The sequence below is a fragment of the Homalodisca vitripennis genome, chromosome 4, assembly GCF_021130785.1.
Source record: "Homalodisca vitripennis isolate AUS2020 chromosome 4, UT_GWSS_2.1, whole genome shotgun sequence".
Taxonomy (NCBI): Eukaryota; Metazoa; Arthropoda; class Insecta; order Hemiptera; family Cicadellidae; genus Homalodisca; species Homalodisca vitripennis.
The window spans coordinates 107,946,875-107,965,511 of NC_060210.1; the positions used below are offsets into that span (position 1 = coordinate 107,946,875).

General features: G+C 33.1%; 1 protein-coding gene across 3 annotated transcripts in view; it reads left to right on the forward strand.

Moving 5' to 3' along the window:
- Positions 1-18,637, forward strand: part of LOC124359935 (5' exonuclease Apollo-like) — a 47,937-nt gene that overhangs the window by 5,237 nt on the left and 24,063 nt on the right. For all 3 annotated transcript variants that reach the window (XM_046813094.1, XM_046813092.1, XM_046813093.1), the window contains exons 4-5: positions 9,056-9,191; positions 16,667-16,758. In XM_046813094.1, coding sequence (XP_046669050.1) covers positions 9,056-9,191; positions 16,667-16,758 — 228 coding nt within the window. The remainder of the gene's footprint in view (positions 1-9,055; positions 9,192-16,666; positions 16,759-18,637) is intronic.

Here is an 18,637-nt window from a genome sequence, read left to right on the forward strand (position 1 = left end):
ATTAGTGCCCTAAATTCTTCCTCATGGATCTCAGCAGGAGGCGACCTCCACTTCCAACCTTATCCATCCAGAATATCCAGTCACTCTAGAAGCAGCGCTAAGGTCCTTACAAGACTAGGTGCAATTTATAAGATTTCTGTCCTAAAAGAACAACAAAAATGTTAATGGGTACCCTAGGTGCTAAAATCTTTTTTTAGGTACTTACATAAGGCTTTTAGAAATGTAGAATATGGCTTCAAATTAATTTTGAAATTTACTTCTGTAGTTGTAGAATATCTTTGTTGGCCATTAACAAGTAAAGTTCCACATTCTGTTACTGGTATTCACATTTTACAGTATTATCTATCAAGTTCCACTGCACTGTCACCATCAAAGACTTGCCAGTTATCATGTTATACATACTATCCATATTTGTGTACGTTTAAAAGTTGTCAGATTGTTTCAAAACATTCGGCCATGCAGATACCAGGATAACCCTCACAACAATATAGATAGTTTTTATTATCTCACTACCTTTTTCCAGCCTGTATATTTTTTCTTTTTATTCTGTTGGAGGCAGCTTGTTCTGTGGATTTAGTAACTTTATACGCATCTTGGAGCCACATTTTATGTAGGAGATTCAAGTGTTTTCACTTATTGCAACATTAGTCGTCTTAAGATGTTTAGTCTCAAGTCATAAATTGTCAGTTTTGGATTGTATATAATATACACAGACCTTGCACACTGAACAGTAGCATTTGCAGGAAATTATCACTTTTTTATACTATTTTTGTGTTTCTCTAACCCAGGAATGCTCATTATTTGGTCTGCTCTCTGCTCATAAATGAATTATAGTTGATAAAACAAGAGATTTCTTGAATTTCTACTCTCTTTTCCATGAATTAAATCATGCAGTTTTTATGTTCCGTAGAGATATGCAAAAAAACTTGTTTATCTTTCCAACGATTAAGCTGTTTACATGCAATTTTTTCAACTTTTTTATTGTCACTAATCTTATCTCAGGTGATTAAGTTTTCGGTCTTGGCGCGATGTTCTTAATCACCAGTTGCAGTTGCAGCCGTCGTGCAGGCAGCTTATCGTTCCGCTTGCGCTACTGATAGGATACCGAGCGTGTGATTTCTTGTGTAATCGTGCGGTTCAATACTGTAATTCAAATAATTTATAATATGTCGTTAAATTGTGGTGTTTGTGGCTTAGTATGCGGAGAAAATAAATCGTCTGTTAGGTGTAGTGGTGGATGTGAGCAATATTTTCACACTCTGTGTGTTAAAAACGATGGAGTGAAAACGAGAACCGGAGGCAAGGAATGGAAATGTGAGACTTGTGTACAAAAGAAGGAGACCTCCTCCACCGGCAGCAGTAAATCGTCATCTACTTCAATTACTAAGGAGTTTCTTATATCGACAATGGACTCGTTCAAGAGGGAAGTGTTTACTGAAATAAAGAACTATACGTCGCAGATAGAGGAATTCAGGAAAGCTGTACAATTCTTGTCTGACAAAGTCGATGAATCAAATACTTTAATTGCAAGTATTAGGAAAGAATACTCCGAATTAAAAAAGGAGAATGAAATTATTAAATCCGAGAACAGAAAGCTTAATGAAAAGGTATACATACTAGAAGACAAAGTCAAAGCTATGGAACAATACTCAAGACGGACGAATTTAGAAATTAGCGGAATACCGGAGACTAAAGGGGAAAATGTGTTAAGCTTGTTGAAGGATGTTGGATCAGCAGTTGGAATAGAGTTACATGAATCTCAAGTGTCGGCGGTCCATCGCATACCGACTTTTAAAAAAGAGCGTCCTCCATCAATAGTTGTACAATTCCTTACTAAAATACAGAGGGATGCTTGGATACAATGCTTTAGACAGAAAAGAACTCTAATGGCAAGCGAGGTGCACCCATCATTCTCCAAGAACCGAGTCTTCATCGGTGAACATATGTCGCCGGACAACAAGATCTTCCTAGCTCAGTTGAAGGAGAAGTGCAGAGACGCAGGCTTTAAATACGTCTGGTTCCGCGAAGGAAGATTCTTTGTAAGAAAAAATGACGGGGAAAAGTGCTACAAAATAAGCAACCTACAGGATCTAGATAAACTGTAAAGTAAGTTGAAAAGTGTAAGCTAGTACAGCAATTGCTTGTTTAAATTTTTGTTTTAATATTATGTAAACAATCAATATTTTAATAATTCATTTCTATATGAATTTAGAAAAAGCTCAACATTTTGTTTATAAAAGCCTGGATCAATTTTATTCATCCCCCCAAAAAAACGCACAATTTTCCTTTTTACATTTAAATATTAGAAGTATGAGAAAAAACTTTGATTATTTGTTAATGGAACTTAATTTAATTAGGAGTAAGCCAAATATTTTAGTTTTAAGTGAAATCTGGTTAAATACCAATGAATTGTCCTTTTATAAGATACCAGGATACAAAACGTTTGGTAATTGTAATGACACATACCGAGCAGGTGGTGTTGCTTGCTTCATTAGAGATGATATCGATTGTTTACAATTAAAATTCGATATGACAACAGCTGATTGTCTTCTGTTAGAGTTAAAATATAATAATACACGAATTAATCTCCTCTCAATGTATAGATTACAAAATTTTTCTGAAAATACCTTTCTATATGAACTTGAAAATAAATTATTACAGATAAAAATAAATACAGTTTATATTGGTGATATAAATATAGACACATTCAAGTGTTCATCAGATGTACAAAAATATAATAACTTAATGAATAATTACAGTTTTATATCACTAATTAACCAACCAACTAGAATTACTAATACGTCTTCTACCTGTGTAGATCATATATATGTTAGATATAGAGATATAAATAATCTTGAGAGTGCAGTGTTTGATGTTGGTATATCAGATCATTGTGCTATAGGTTTAAAAATATTCACTTCCTGTCCAATTGAAAATAAACAAAATAGCAAAACAAAAATTAAGTATAATTTCGAAAGAATCAAACAGAGCATAGATGTTGTCAATTGGGGAGATTTTTATAATACAGTAAATGTTAATCATAGTTATGAATTATTCTTAGATAAGTTAAATTATGTTGTAAATACTAATGCTGTAAAGATTACTATAGGAAATAAGCTTGATAAAGCTAAGTTTAAAAGCCCTTGGATTAATAATAATATATTAAATAGAGTCAAGAAAAGACAAAAGTTATACAATATTTATAGAAGAAGACCTTATGATAATCGTTTTAAGAAATATTACGATTCATTTACAGTTAATTTAAAAAATGATATAGACAATCTAAAAAATCAATATTATTCTAAGTTAATAAATGAGCATGATGGCGATATTAGCCAACAATGGAAAATAATAAATAATTTAATGGGCAATAACGTAAATAAGAATGTCAACAAAATTGTACTGGAGAATGGAAGCACCCTAGATAAGCCTCAAGAGGTCGCGGATAAAGTAAATAGCTTCCTTATCAGTGTCTGTGATATAAGCAATTGCACAACAAACCTTGCATCATTCTTTAGGTCAGATAATGGGTGTTATCCTTCTTCCTTTTATATTACACCAACAGATGCAAACAAGATCAACAAAATTATTAAAGAATTAAAAAACAAAAAGTCGACGGGATACGATAACATCACAGTACTGCTAATAAAACAAATATCTGAAAAAATAGCTCCTTTACTATCTCATTTAATCAACTTAAGTTTTTCAACTGGTGTTTTTCCCGAGGCGCTAAAAAAGGGCATTGTTATTCCACTGCTTAAAAAACCAAATTCTCACAGTCTAGATAATATACGTTCAATTAGCCTGCTATCAGTTTTTTCAAAAATTTTTGAAAAATGCATGAAAAAAAGACTAATAACATATCTAAAAACAATAAACTTTCAAAACAATAGGCAATTTGGTTTTACGCTAGGCAAGTCAACCGAAGATGCGCTGATAGATTTTGTTTCATTATTATACAACAGCTTCAATAACAGTTGTAAGACATCTGCACTTTTTGTTGACTTCAAAAAAGCTTTTGATTTTGTGGATCATAATATTTTATTATCAAAGATGGAGGCAATTGGTATAAGAGGTGTAGCATTAAATTGGTTTTCAAGTTTTCTCACGGGTCGCACCCAACAAGTGCGAATAAGTAATCATTTAAGTTCACCCCAGGTTGTTAAGGCCGGAGTGCCCCAGGGCTCTGTTTTGGCTGCAAATCTATTCATTATTTTCATAAATGATCTACTGAATCGGGATTTTGAGGGCAACATATTTGCTTTTGCGGATGATATTGCTTTTGTATACTCTGATAAAATTAAAGACAACCTTTATTCTCATATATCTCACGACCTTAATATTATTAAACAATGGTGTGAAGTAAATAAAATGATGTTGAATACAAACAAAACAAAATATATAAATTTTGATCACAAAACTTTCGATTTCCGTTTTCCAATAAGATACCATAACGATACCTGTAATAATATGTTGAACTGTAACTGTGCAATCATTGAAAAAGTAAGCTCTTTTAAATACCTAGGAATAAATGTGGATGAAAATCTAACATGGAAAGCACATGGAAACCTTTTGCATAATCAAATAAAATATAACTTACGTAAGTTTTATTTTTTAAGAAACTTTTGTGACGTAGTCTTGTTGCGTAGTTTGTATTATGGACTAATACACTCTAGACTGCAGTATGGCATTGTCTGTTGGGCAGGTGGGTCAAAGACAGTTATCGACAACTTGAGAAGAACACAGAATATGTTTTTACGCATTATTCTAAAAAAGTCCACATTAGTATCTTCATTTCCTCTTTACCAAAACCTTAACATCCTCCCTATACAACATTTGTTCACTTTTAAAACATTACGACTTTTTTATTGCAGAAGTGGCAACAGAGGGTTCTCAAGGAACCACTATAATATGCGTAGTAATAAACTCAGACTATTCATGTTACCAAAAGTAAACAAGTTTATAATAAAACAATCATTCTTATATCTGGGACCGAAGTATTTTAACAAGTTGCCTACTAAAATTAAAGAAATAGAAAATATAAACCTTTTTTGTAAAAAACTAAAAATATGGCTTTTAGATAAAAAAGAACTTACTTGTTTACAGGAAAATATTTGTTAAAATTATACGTATGATTAAAATTTTACGTATGATTAATTAAGTATTATAGTATTATTAGAGTATTGTATCTGTTTGCCTTTGTATTTGTATTAAATATTAAACTGTGTACTTTTATATATAAAATCAAATAACTCTGTAATCGTAGTTTTAAACGGTGTATCCATTGCAAACAAGTCTAGGCTCATTGTAAAAAATTGTAACTGTCTTATCTTATCTTATATTATGTATTGTTCGCCTCCCCCACATCAAGACACGCCACAAACACTGCAAAGCTGCACGTCAACCTTAATTGTACAGTATACTGAACTGAACTCAAATATGTTATATTTATTATGTATTGAAAATTTGTTAACTAGCCACAATTACTGGTAACAGTGGTTAGTATTATTCCATTATTGCAATGTCTTGTAAATTTGAATTATTGTGGAATAAACTTCATTATATCATTATATCATTATATAGAATGTGTCAAGAGTTTAAAGGACAAACTATATAAATATAATAAACTATATAAATTTTCCATGCCTGTTTCCTAATTTTTCTTTTAGTAAATACATAACTTTATCGGTGTGTAATTTTTCAACTACGAACTCATCTGCACACCAGGTATAAACTAATAATTTTAAAATAAATTGTTAGTGCTCAGTGGATGTGTAAATTTTTAAACTATACTTATGCTTTTCCTTTTTATGTTTTGATGAAAGTGCAATATTCCACTCCACAAGTCTGTACCCTTGTCATCTAGGGAGAGTTCTTTTTGTAGTAATAAACCTGGCATCATTAGACACTTTCCTGCAGTTAAAGCAGTGCCGAATTTTCAAAAATTTAACTCTGGAAACAGTGTTTAAAATACTGTAAATTGAACAGTGTGTTCTTTTTGCAGTAATCTTGGATTCTATATGATCAGATGGTGTCCAGGTGTATTATTAAACGAATATAATATTCCAGTTCTGGATATGTCAATTGTTTCCACTTGATTCCTTAGTATAAGTCACTTGAAATAAAGTTATAGAGCATAATAAAAAAATAAGAGTCCCTTTTGTCTGGGATAAGCATAAAATGTATAACATTCCTAGGGAATTCAATGCGTCGTAATCCAGAAGTTGTTATGGCTATTTAGGATTAATAAAACATGTAAAGAAATTCTCAACTTAAATTCATTCATTTTCCCCATTTTTATGGATAAAATATTATACAAACTTGACCTTCGGATAAACTAGTTTTCAAAGAATCTAACCCATCCTCTGCTCCAACAAGTTTTTTTTTTCATAATTCATATATAAAGCAGTTTATATTGTATATTGGTTTTTATTTTGGGTATTAATACATAAATGATTATTTCATGTTTGTGAATATACAGACCATACAATACACCTTGGCCATGTTCCGCCAATCAATCAAAAAACTTATATTATGGGTTTAGTTTTTGGATTTTTACAATAACTCTGATGTCTTACCCGAGGACACTTTTGAATTATTGTTTTATTCTTATATATAAGAATAAAACATAACAGAATAAAATATAAAGAATAAAATATAACATAAAACATATGTTATAACAGGACCGACTGATAGTCCAAACTGTATAAACAGAGTTTTGGGCAAAGCCTTGCAAAAGCTAACTCAACTTTCTGTATTTGCCAACCAAGTAGGAAGTGCAGATTGGCACATGCATAGGCCCACATAAGGTAACACCGGCTCTCAATAAAACTAATTTCTTAGCAGCCTACATGAAAATATCAAATTTAATTTGAATTATTTTTCCAAATTTTAGAAATCTTTAGAAAAAATGCGTGATTAAGAATAAAAGTTTATTTTGAACTAGCATCTAAATTATTGGAAAACGCATTGTAAATATAACTACATATTTTTAACAAGAATATGTAGAAAACCATTATATCAGTTGATTATAAATGTAATGACAACCTGACTAAACTGTCATATTAGTCAGGCACTCACCCTCATATAAATCTCAATGCTTATCAAATTTAGTTTAACTTGCTAATAACATAAATATACTTCATAAACAATAAAACTTAACAGAACACTAAGTATGTGTTTAGGTTGATTTGAGGAACCCAGCAGGGTTCAGTCTTTGAGTGAAGAGGTAGAATTATCCTCCGGTTTATATGCAATGAGAAAATTAAAATATCTGTGTAGTTATAAAATACACACTCCATAATTAGTTTTGGCATATCTTTATATAGAGCAATAACTTCCAAAATTCTTGATTAAATTATAAAAGTAAAAAAAAGGCAATAATAATTATATTGAACCTAAAGTCACAAACCTCAGTAAAGGAAACATTTGGAACTACAGATTCTTACTGTTTATGGGATACTTTGGGATTATACCGACCACACCCAGACATGAATCGTTATTTCACATTTCGTTTCTACTGATTACTAGATTAGCGTAGAACAATATTTCGTCAATATAAAACAGGAATTGTCTTATCGCAAACACCTCCCCATCCTCAGACAGAGGTCAAAGTCGAGCGTCTAGTAGATAACGTGATTGCAGAGTCTCGCCGCCCGTTCAGCTGGTGCATCGCTTTGTTGTACTTCCGTGTTTTAACCTCTACATTTCTCCAAACACAAAAATTCAACAAAAACAAACATTTACCAAACTAAACTTTTTATTAAAAAAACACTCAAAACTTGTTTTTATTCTTGATCACATTCCGCCACCCAAAATGCGAGTGCCTCCGGCCATCAGCGCGGGCTTCGGCAGCACCTTCGGTGCTGCCCCGCGCTGATGTCGACGAAAGAAAAACATCCCTCGAGATAGTACCTATCAGTAAAATATCAAATTCTAGAGGGGCTAATCAGAAATATAAATTGAATTGTAATGGAAAGGCAATGATGTACCGTGCAAATCACGTGATGCCGCGCGGCCTGCCGTAATCAGGATTCTCGAGAAAGATAAGATAACAGCGACAACAATACCGATCACAATACCTGGAAATGCTTGTAAGTTTGTAATTTTGTAATTGGAGAGTTGTTTTTTTCGTTCTATCATGTTTGTTTCTATAAATTTCTATTTTTGTGTTCTTCATACTGGTGTGGTCGGTATAATCCCAAAGTACCGTTTATGGACTGTATGTTTATGAAGTTATATTGTCAGTCAGGTCAAGAATCAGAGAGTAAATGCTTAACGGTATTAATCACCAGTACAACACAAGACAGAGAGATGAATTCTCATTGATTGACTTGTAAAAAAAAAAAAAAAAAAAAAATTGAATGAACTTTTACAAAAAAATACCTAGGAATATAAAATCAGAAACTTATTTTTCGACATTAAAAAAGGACTAAAAATGTATTTAATAAATAAAACCCTTTATTCAATTAATGGACTATGAGGATATTGTACGGTACTCTATTTTAATTTGGTAAAAGATCATGAATACATGATCTTAATCTTGTACGTTTTTGACACCATTCAATTGAATTCATGTAATACAGTATGAGCAAAGAATATTTTGATTGATTGATTGAGAAAAAAGTTCAGAATTTTATTGGGTGTGATTGGGTCTGTCAATTTCGTACAGATATGTAATGATTTGAAGAATATAGGCTATTATTAGGCCAGTGGTGCCTAGTTGGTGATTGTCAGTCACAGTTATGGCTTGTGACCAACATTAATATTCACTAGTTAACTAATCCTTCTTGTGTATACAACAAACTGTTTTGAAATATTATCTTAAATGAAGTCCTTTATATTAGCTATCATCTGACCATGATGATCACTGATTAGGTATTTCCTGTAGATGATCTTACAGTTTGTTTTTCAGAGAAATTTAGATTTCGTTAAACTAATATTTGGATACCTAATTAAAGTTACTTGTTGTAGCTCCATATTAGATTTGCTTATTTAATAAAAGTGTATTTGGATTGGTTTAATGCTGCCTGACAAATTATTATAATGTTTTCAGGTGCATCCAGACAAAATTATAAGTTTACCAATCAATGAAAAATTATTAATTGAAGACAACATTAAGAACCTCAACTTTAATGTAACACTGATAGACGCAAAGCAGAAACCAGGAGCAGTTATGTTTCTATTTGAGGGTAAGTTTTTCCACCTTATTAAGATTACTACTATAAGCTATAAATATTTTGTAGCACAAGAGAATTTATAAATCAGTTTGACAAAATACCAAAACAACCAAACAGCTCTTTTTGGGGAAACTTGCCATTCTTATTCAAAGTGTATGTGATGGCAAAACAGTTGTCAGGTAGATTTTACCATTGATCTGTGCTTGTTGGCACTGGACAGTCAAAAAGCAAGTGTTCCACAATTTTGCTTTGCTCATTGCTTAGCCTACACAATGGATTATTTCTAGAGACGAATGATGAACTCTTAATTGTATTAAGCAAAGTTAGGACTGATTATTAGTCCTTTCTTACACTTAACCTGAAATAGAGACACACTAAGGAGATTTTTCCTCAGATCTATGTCCTGTAATTAGGCTCACTTTCCATACAATGCTAATGGAGAGAAGATAAGATGTCATCCTCTGGGAAGGTAAATGAATAACAAGCTTACTCATCCTTAAATCCTGTGCAACATTCTCCACCTCTTATATATTCAGTATGCATTAGTTAGAAATAGCTCAAAAGACATCACACTTGGGATTCCACAGATTGGTTAACACCTCAGTTACCATGTCGGACTAACAAACACAATGATTGTTATGACAAGAAAACAATAGTACTTGTAGGTTAGGATTACGGTTACTGGCGTAATAGAATATAGCAGAAAAGTTAGTTTAAATTGTGTAAAGCAGCATTCCTGAGTTATTTTTGTGGTTCTTATCATTGGAATTTTATAGTAAGTATGATATAACTAATAATTTTTTACTTTTTCAATCACAACAAATAACCTTCCTAATGTGTTAGTAATTGCCCCTGTGTTAGTAGATGCCCTTGACAAAGCCCTTATTGCCAATCGCAATGAATAAAGAATATGTTTGCCCCGTCTGCATTATTCCAATTCTACATGAAGATAAAGGCATTCAATACGAGGGCAAATGCCAAAGATTTTTCCATGCCATGGAATGTGCCAAATTGTCCAACACTGAATATTCAAGATTAGCTAACCCCCGAACCAACGAGAATCTCAAATGGATCTGCAGGCGAGCTGACTGTGATGGCACCAACCAACTGGAAAGTTCTATACTAAGCACTATAAGCAAAAAACTGGACTCCTTTGCTACAAAATCGGATTTAATTTCTATTTTTAACAAAATTTCTGAGCTTTCCGCCAAGGTTACAAGTCTTCATCAGTCATTTTCCCAAATTGAGCCTCAATTATCTGTTGTGGAACAGGACGTTGCACACTTAAAATCTGATCTCGAGGATATCAAGGGTTCTAAAAATTGCTCAACTGATGATATATATTCTGAAATTATGGACCGCTCTTCCAATGTTATAATCCATAATATTTCAGAAAGCATGGCCACACTGCCAAACAAGAAGGGCCATGATCGTGAACTCTTGCTAAAAATCTTTGATTCATTTGATATGCTAGCTAATGATCTACAATTCGTCGGCAAAACTCGTAAGGACGACAAACCTCGTCCTATCAAGATAATATTTCCTAGCCCCCGTTTGGCTATTGATTTCTTTAAGAAGTTTTCTCAGGTCAATCCCATAACTATCAACCCAGCTTTGTCCAGTATCAGCGTTTCCCATGATCGAACACTGCAGAAGCGTAACCACTTGAATAAGCTGCGTAAATCTCTGGAGGATCGAATTCAGAATGGCAAGACTGATCTCACTATAAATTTTGTTAACGGCACACCTAAAATTGTACAAAAGCCAAAAAACTGTGAAACCAAAACGGCATAACCAATCTACAGCTAATTTATCAAAATTTAAATGGTATTAGAACAAAACTTGTTGAATTATAATAATCCATAGCCTCAAGCATACATGACATAATCATTCTTACGGAAACTAACTTAACCCCTACCATCTTAACAAGTGAACTTGGCCTCCTCAATTATATGTGTATATGAAGGACAGAGACGCCTCTACTAGTCGTAAGCGGAGTGGAGGAGGAGTTATGATTGCAGTCTCTAAACAACTCCATTCTTATGAGCTACAAACATGTTCTGAGTCTGAAAATGTATTTGTCTCTTTGACTTTGAACGGCTACACAAAGTCATTGCTTGGAGGGGTATATATACCTCCTAACCTTCCTTCCACAGCCTACTCTAATTTCGTCCTCGCTTTAGAAGAAGTGCTATCTGCTAATGTCTTCAACCAAATACTTATTCTTGGTGACTTCAATCTACCTTCTGTAGACTGGACCTCACCTGCTTCTTCATTAAACTCCACATCCGCCCAAATAGTTATCAATATGTCTGAAATGTTTTCTCTGCAACAAATCAACAATGTTAGAAACTCAAGAGAAGCCATTCTGGATCTTGTATTATCTTCCATGCCCTGTTCTGTATCTCGCGAACTCGATGGATTACTAACTGAAGACGTCCACCACCCTTCTCTTAATGTAACTCTACCTTATTCTGCCAAGTATTCTTCTTCCTCATATAGTCAGCGGAACTTAAAACGATGTAATCTTCAGAATGTTTGCAGGGATTTAGCAGAGATGAACCTGGATTTGCTAATTTCCAACACAGACTTAAATAATTCTTTTGAATCTCTTTGCGTAGGTGTTGGCAGCTGCGTTATTAGGAACTCGCCACTTAAGCATTTTGACAATTCTTCTTTTCCCAAATGGTACACCTTTGAACTGATGTCACTTAACATGCTGAAGAAAACGTTACATAGGGAATACAAAGAAACACTAAACTCTATTACTTACCATAACTTCTCTAAAGTCCGGAGGGACTGCAAACAACTGTCAAGATTTCATTTCTCCCAGTACATTACACACGTGCAGGACACACTGCGCTCAAACCCTAAGGCTTTCTGGAGTTATGTGAAGAATATGACCAACAGTGCAGAAGCTTCTCCGTCTGCTATGTCTTATGTCTGTTGGTAAATCCTCAACGGATGGCAATGCTATAGCTGATATGTTCGCAGACAATTTCTCTTCTGTTTTTGTTCAAGACGATGTCCCCCACCTTCATTTGACTTTTATTCCGTCGATGTGCTCTCTTCATGCTCAGTCGCTCTTGGCGAAGTTCATAGTGCTCTTCTCAGCCTTGATGTAAACAAAGGGCCTGGACCTGATTCCATCACTCCAGCTGCTGCTAAATATTATGCTGATCTGCTATCACCACCACTAACTACACTGTTTAATCGATCTCTTAGTACTGGCATTTTTCCCAGAGTCCTAAAGAGGAGCCATATTGTACCAATCTACAAGAAGGGGCTAAAAGAATCAAGTCACAAACTATCGTCCTCTTGCAATATTATCCGTCTTTGCAAAGGTATTTGAGAAACTTGTCCTCAACCTTATTCAATTCAAAATAAAAGCTCACCTCAACATTCACAAGCACGGCTTCACATCTGGCAGATCTCCTGTGACAAACCTTGTCCTCTTTCAGGATTACATAATTGACGCACTAACGCTCAGGCAACAAGTTGATACTATAGAGCTGGATTTCACCAAGGCGTTTGATCGAGTGTCCCACACCATTCTGATAAGGAAGCTGGAAGCATATGGGTTCAAAGGAACCTTTCTCCGTTGGCTTGAGAGTTACCTTCAACACAGAATCATTCAAGTGCGATACAGATCACACATCTCAAAAGAATTTGTTGCTACGTCTGGTGAACCTCAGGGGTCTCACCTAGGCCCTTCATTATTTAACCTGTACATAAATGATGTCATATCTCGTCTTCACTGCAAACATCTTCTCTCTGCAGACGATTTGAAGCTTTAAATGAAGATTTGCACCGCTGAAGATGCTGTACTCCTTCAGAACGATCTCACACAAGTAGATGTATGGTCTCAAGCTAACTCAATGACTCTCAACCTTGATAAGTCCAGCTGCATCACTTTCCACCGCTATAAGTCTCCAGTCTTCCACACCTACTCAATCAGAGGTCAAACACTTCATAGAAGCTTATCTGTCAAGGTTCTTGGTGTGACTTTATCATCTAATCTATCTTGGGAACTTCACATCAGGAATATATGCAATAAGGCTGCTCACAATTTGGGCTTGATACTGAGACTCACCAAGCCCTTTAACGACATTCACTCATTGAAGATTTTGTACTATGCACATGTCAGACCCCATCTCGAGTACTGCAGCGTCGTTTGGTCACCGCACCAGCACTACCTTGTGGATGATACTGAGAAGATACAGAGACGTTTCTTGCGACTTGTTGGGGTTTGTCTTGGTTATAGATACACAGAGGTCTCCATACAAGATATTGCTACTTTCCTGAACATACCATCACTCAGTTCTAGACGATGTATTCAGGATGTGATGTTTTTCTACCGTTTGATCAACGCTGAGTTGGACTGCCCTGACCTTCTAGAAAAAATTAACTTCAAGGCATCGTTTGGAACCAGAGCCATGAATTCTTTCACTAAGGTCGCAGCTTCCTCCTCTTATGCAGCAAATGGCCCAATGCTGAGGATTCAGCGGCTAGGGAACAACATTCCATCCACCCTCGACATCTTTATCGCATCCACATCTGCAATCAAAAGCTGGCTTGCATCACTGTAGCTGTTATTATTATTGGCTCGTCTCTACACCTACCCTGCCTGTGTTGTGTCTCAGTCTTTTATTTTATTATCACAGTTAACTTGTTTGTAAAAACTGTTACCTACGTCATAGTTCATTTCTTGTTTTGCATCGTTCTTGTTAAGCATCTTTCTTTGTTATTGTTATATATTTATCTATTTATTGTTACACATTACTTGTTATCTATTTATACTTTCTTGTTATGCATCTTACAATTCATATCTATTTATTTCATTATGTATATATTGCTTTGTTTACTGGTTGCATATTCTATTGTTTTTTTTTTAGTCTACTAATTAGTTTCTTTGGTCAATTGTTATGCATGTAGATAAAATTGACACTTACTTGTTGAAATGATGATACCGTTGAAATAATAAAAAATAAAAGAAAACTTGCACAACGCTGTCATTAAAACGTAGCTCGTCGGGTGAAGTTACCCAACAGCATCACTTTGCAGCTGGTAGCCATTCTCCTTAGCTTCCCGCTAGTGCTGCACTCTGACATTACTTGAACTTAAAAGAATACAACATTTCACAGAACGTTGTTTTTGTGGTTGTTTTTCCAGCTGAGTAATTGAAATTGAAATATTTGACAATATGGGCGTAATTTGTCCGGCCACTTTACCTGACAGGTCGTATATATTAACATATAAACTGGGTTATGCTATTTGTTAATATAAAAAGTAAGACTCTTATTTTTTCACTCAATTTATTATACTTTTTATTTTACTAGAATTTATAAAATTAACAAATATTACTTGTGAATGTCTCTAAAACATTTCTGACACAAAAATGGTTTTTTGGGACATCATTAGAATATGTGGCTTTTGTAGCATATTTTACACACTTTCCTTGCTCTGCGTTTTCTAGTTCCTTCACCAACAGAATTTAGGTTACCATGTTAAAATCTTAACATAAACCCATAAAGATCAGCGTATGACTGCTTCATTGGCATTTTTTGGACACTTATGAAAAAGATAGTGGTTCACTGCTTGATCAAATTATTACAGGAAATGAGACTTGGTATAACATGTGAATTGCGAAACCAAATTACAGTCTATGGAGTGGGCGCACACACACACTCCCCTTTAAAACCAAGGAAATGCATGCAAACATTGGCGGCACGGAAGATTATGGCAACTTTTTTTGGGACAGGAAAGAAGTTCTTCTTGTTGATTTCTTAGAATGTGGCTGTAAAGAGATATGGAAGTTCCATATAATCTCACTATATAGTTTTTTATTAGTTTAACGGCACTTCTTTTTCCAGTTTAAATACTAATTAATTATATATATTAGGAAAGATAGACAGGAGGTTACTTTCTTAAATTACTTTAAAAATTGTTTGTTAATATAATAAACATCAAAGATAAAATCGGTTTTCAAGAAAATAAATTTATACAACTTAAATATTTAGATTTAATACCCAAATGCTTAAACAACCACTTGTTTTGCAAAACTTGTCTTATAAAACGTTTTCTTGTTCAAAATAAAATAAAGTTTACTACTTGGTTCAAAATTAAAATCGAACTAAAAATTGAACTTTCATGTAAAATTTAAACAAAATAAAATGTTTTAATTTAATTCATAATAAAAAGTACTTTTTTATTATAAGCTAAGGTAAATATAACTGAACTAAAACTTCACTGAAAAATTCTTTATACCACAGTTAATACTGTAATTTAATTATATTTCATCAAAAAATATTTACTAATAACTTGATTTCTTGATATATTAAAATTATTTTGACTGCTATTCTAAAGCTCTATTGCAAGTAACCTTTACTAATATTAAAATTGAAAACTTTACTTGAACAATACCAATATGAACTATCTTGAAAACCTGCGTTAATTATTTAGTCATTTCCAAATCTTCTCAATTCTATTTTGTATCAAAAGTAATACAATAATCCCTGTAAAAGAGAGCTAACATTAGTTGACAACAAATTTCCCATATAAAAATCGTAATTCAACTATAAAAGAGCTACTTATGTTAAAATCCCCTACAGACTTGTAAAATAAATTTGAACCAAAAATCCTCAAAAAACACTCAAAATATACCAACATACGTGTGTTGGAGATTTTTTTTACCGACCTCTACCCTAACCAACTAACTCATCACCTACACCTTTGATTGGCCCCAGAGTGTCCAGTCACAAGGCCAAAGAAATTAATTGTCAACTGAACAACCCATATTGTAATCGTGTTATCAAAGTCGACTTCCAGATAAACTGCTTTCTTACTGTACCATTCCTACATCCACAGACCCTTTCTTGAGAAATTACGTTATTCATTTTACCTATATTTTGAAAAAACTACATAAATTCTAAAATATTTTCGTATATACTTTCTTTTCCCATAAATTGTCAGTAATTAAATTTTAATTTACCTATGTAGCAAACCATAAATTCTTTGAGGTATTGTGAAACCTTGCAAAAGTTAGGAAGTGCAATACGAAACAAGCGCAGAGAAAAGTTAAGTTCGAAAATTTTGTTTTTTCACGGCAATGCCCACCAACCACACACGGCAAATCGGATTCGAGAAGTCCTGGATGCTTTTAAATAGGAGGTGTTTCCACATCCGACTTACAGTCCGTACCTTGCATCCAGCCACCTTGCGGACTAACACCTGTTTCCAGCAATGAAGACCTGGCTTGCGACGCAGCACTTTGATGACGTGCACACTTCAAGGTCATACAATGCTACCAACATTCACAAATCTAAATACTCTAGGGATCTCCAAGACCTGTATTTTGATTTAAGAGTTAACGGATGTTAAATTATTTAATATGACAATGATCTGTGTTATGTAACCTTGTAAAATTGATTATTTTATCTTGCTATAATAACCTTTCAGAAAACTATTATCAAAATCCTAATTTTCAGGTGATGATATTGGCAGTATTTTGTACGCAGGAAAATGCTGCTATGGTGAAACTTGTTTACTTCGCCCTCTCCAAAGTTTCTTAAAAGTGAAGGTACAAATTTTAAATGTAAATGTTAAGTGCCTATAAAGGTATGAATATTCATATATTATAACTATTACAGTTATTTTTCAAGTATGTGGAAGTTTTTAAAGTTCTGTACCTTGCCTCACTTTGCCAAGGTTCAAGATTCCAAGATTCAAGATTCAAGATTCAAGATTCAAGATTCAAGAGATTTTATTCATCATTAATCATACAGTGATGCAATAGATTTCGTCAATATCAATACAACATAATTTTACTTTTATTGCTTGTTGAGTTGTTGGTAACTACTATATTTAAATGAAGGTTTAAATAAATATAGAAAAATAAATGTAGAATAACATAATAAATAGCTACAACACTATATACAGTACACTGTAATAGTTTTTAAACATTAAAAACATAGATTATCAATAGATTAAAAGACATACAATATAACCACTATATTTAAGTGAAAATTAAAACAAATATAAAACATTATAAATAGTTATAACACTATATAAACTACACTGTAATAGCTTTCAACAATAAAAAACGTAAATTATTAATAGACTAAAAGACATACATTTATGAATAAATAATTAGACAACAGTTAAAAACACAAAAAAACATAAACTAATAAAATTTAAAACAATGAACAGTGAATAGACTATATACATTACATCAAAATTCATTAAAATACATACATTTAACTATCTAATCTGAATTTAGCTTTGATTAAAAATTAGTAAAAGATGTCCTTAAATTTACCATAATCAGTAGCTAGATAGTCATCAACCTTGTAGAAAACTTGTTCCTTTAACCACTTTCTCAAGCAATATTTGAATTTATTAACAGAGACAGTGTGAGCGGATTGAGGCAATTTGTTAAATAATCGATTTTTCATGCAAAATATGCTGTTATTTGTTTTTGTAAGTCTAGCAGGTAGTAAATCTAGGGCATAGTTATTTCTTGTGTTATAGTTAGTATATCAGATCTAATTTTATATTTATGCAAATTTTCTTTTAACGTTTATTAGACAGAAATATATATATTAAACATGGGAGTGTCATTATTTTTAATTCTTTGAAAATGGGGAAAACAAGATTCACGATTGTCCAGTCCTTTTATGGTCCGTATAGCATATTTTTGCCATCTAAAAACTTGTTCCATATAAGTACTATTTCCCCATAAAGTAACGCCATATACAATCTGAGAGTGAAAAAAGGCATAATACGCATTGATCAACATATCACTACTAACACACAGTTTAAGTTTTCTTAGTAAATAAATGATTTTAGATAGCTTTTTTGCAAAGGTATTTTTATATGTACATCCCATTTCAAACTGCTGTCTAAGTATAGGCCAAGTAGTTTAATAGACCTGCTTCAGTTAATTTAGTTAGTGAAAAAATAATTGATTCTGTCTTTTTTTTATTTATATTTAAATGAATTTGTTTTAAACCAGCTCTCTGCAATATTCATTGATACATTCTGATCTATTTGCAATTTTCTCATGTCTTTTCCACTCCAAACTAAAGTAGTATCATCTCTTATAATACCGATTTGCATGGTATATTACCTGGGAAATCATTTATTGCTATTAAAAATAGGAATGGTCCCAATACAGATCCCTGGGGAACACCAGATTTAATTAATTGAAAAATTAGATCCATCATTATTTTGATATACCATTTGTTTCCTGTTACACAAGTAGGATGTCCATTAAGCCAAGTTCCACACCCCCCAAACCATAACATTGCAATTTTTCCAATAATATTTTCATGAGAGACACAATCAAAAAGCTTTGGTCAGGTCAATCAGAGTAGCCACATGTCAATATTTTATCTTCAAAACCGTTCAAAATATAATTAATAACACATTCAACGGCCTTAATTGTATTCAAACCTGGT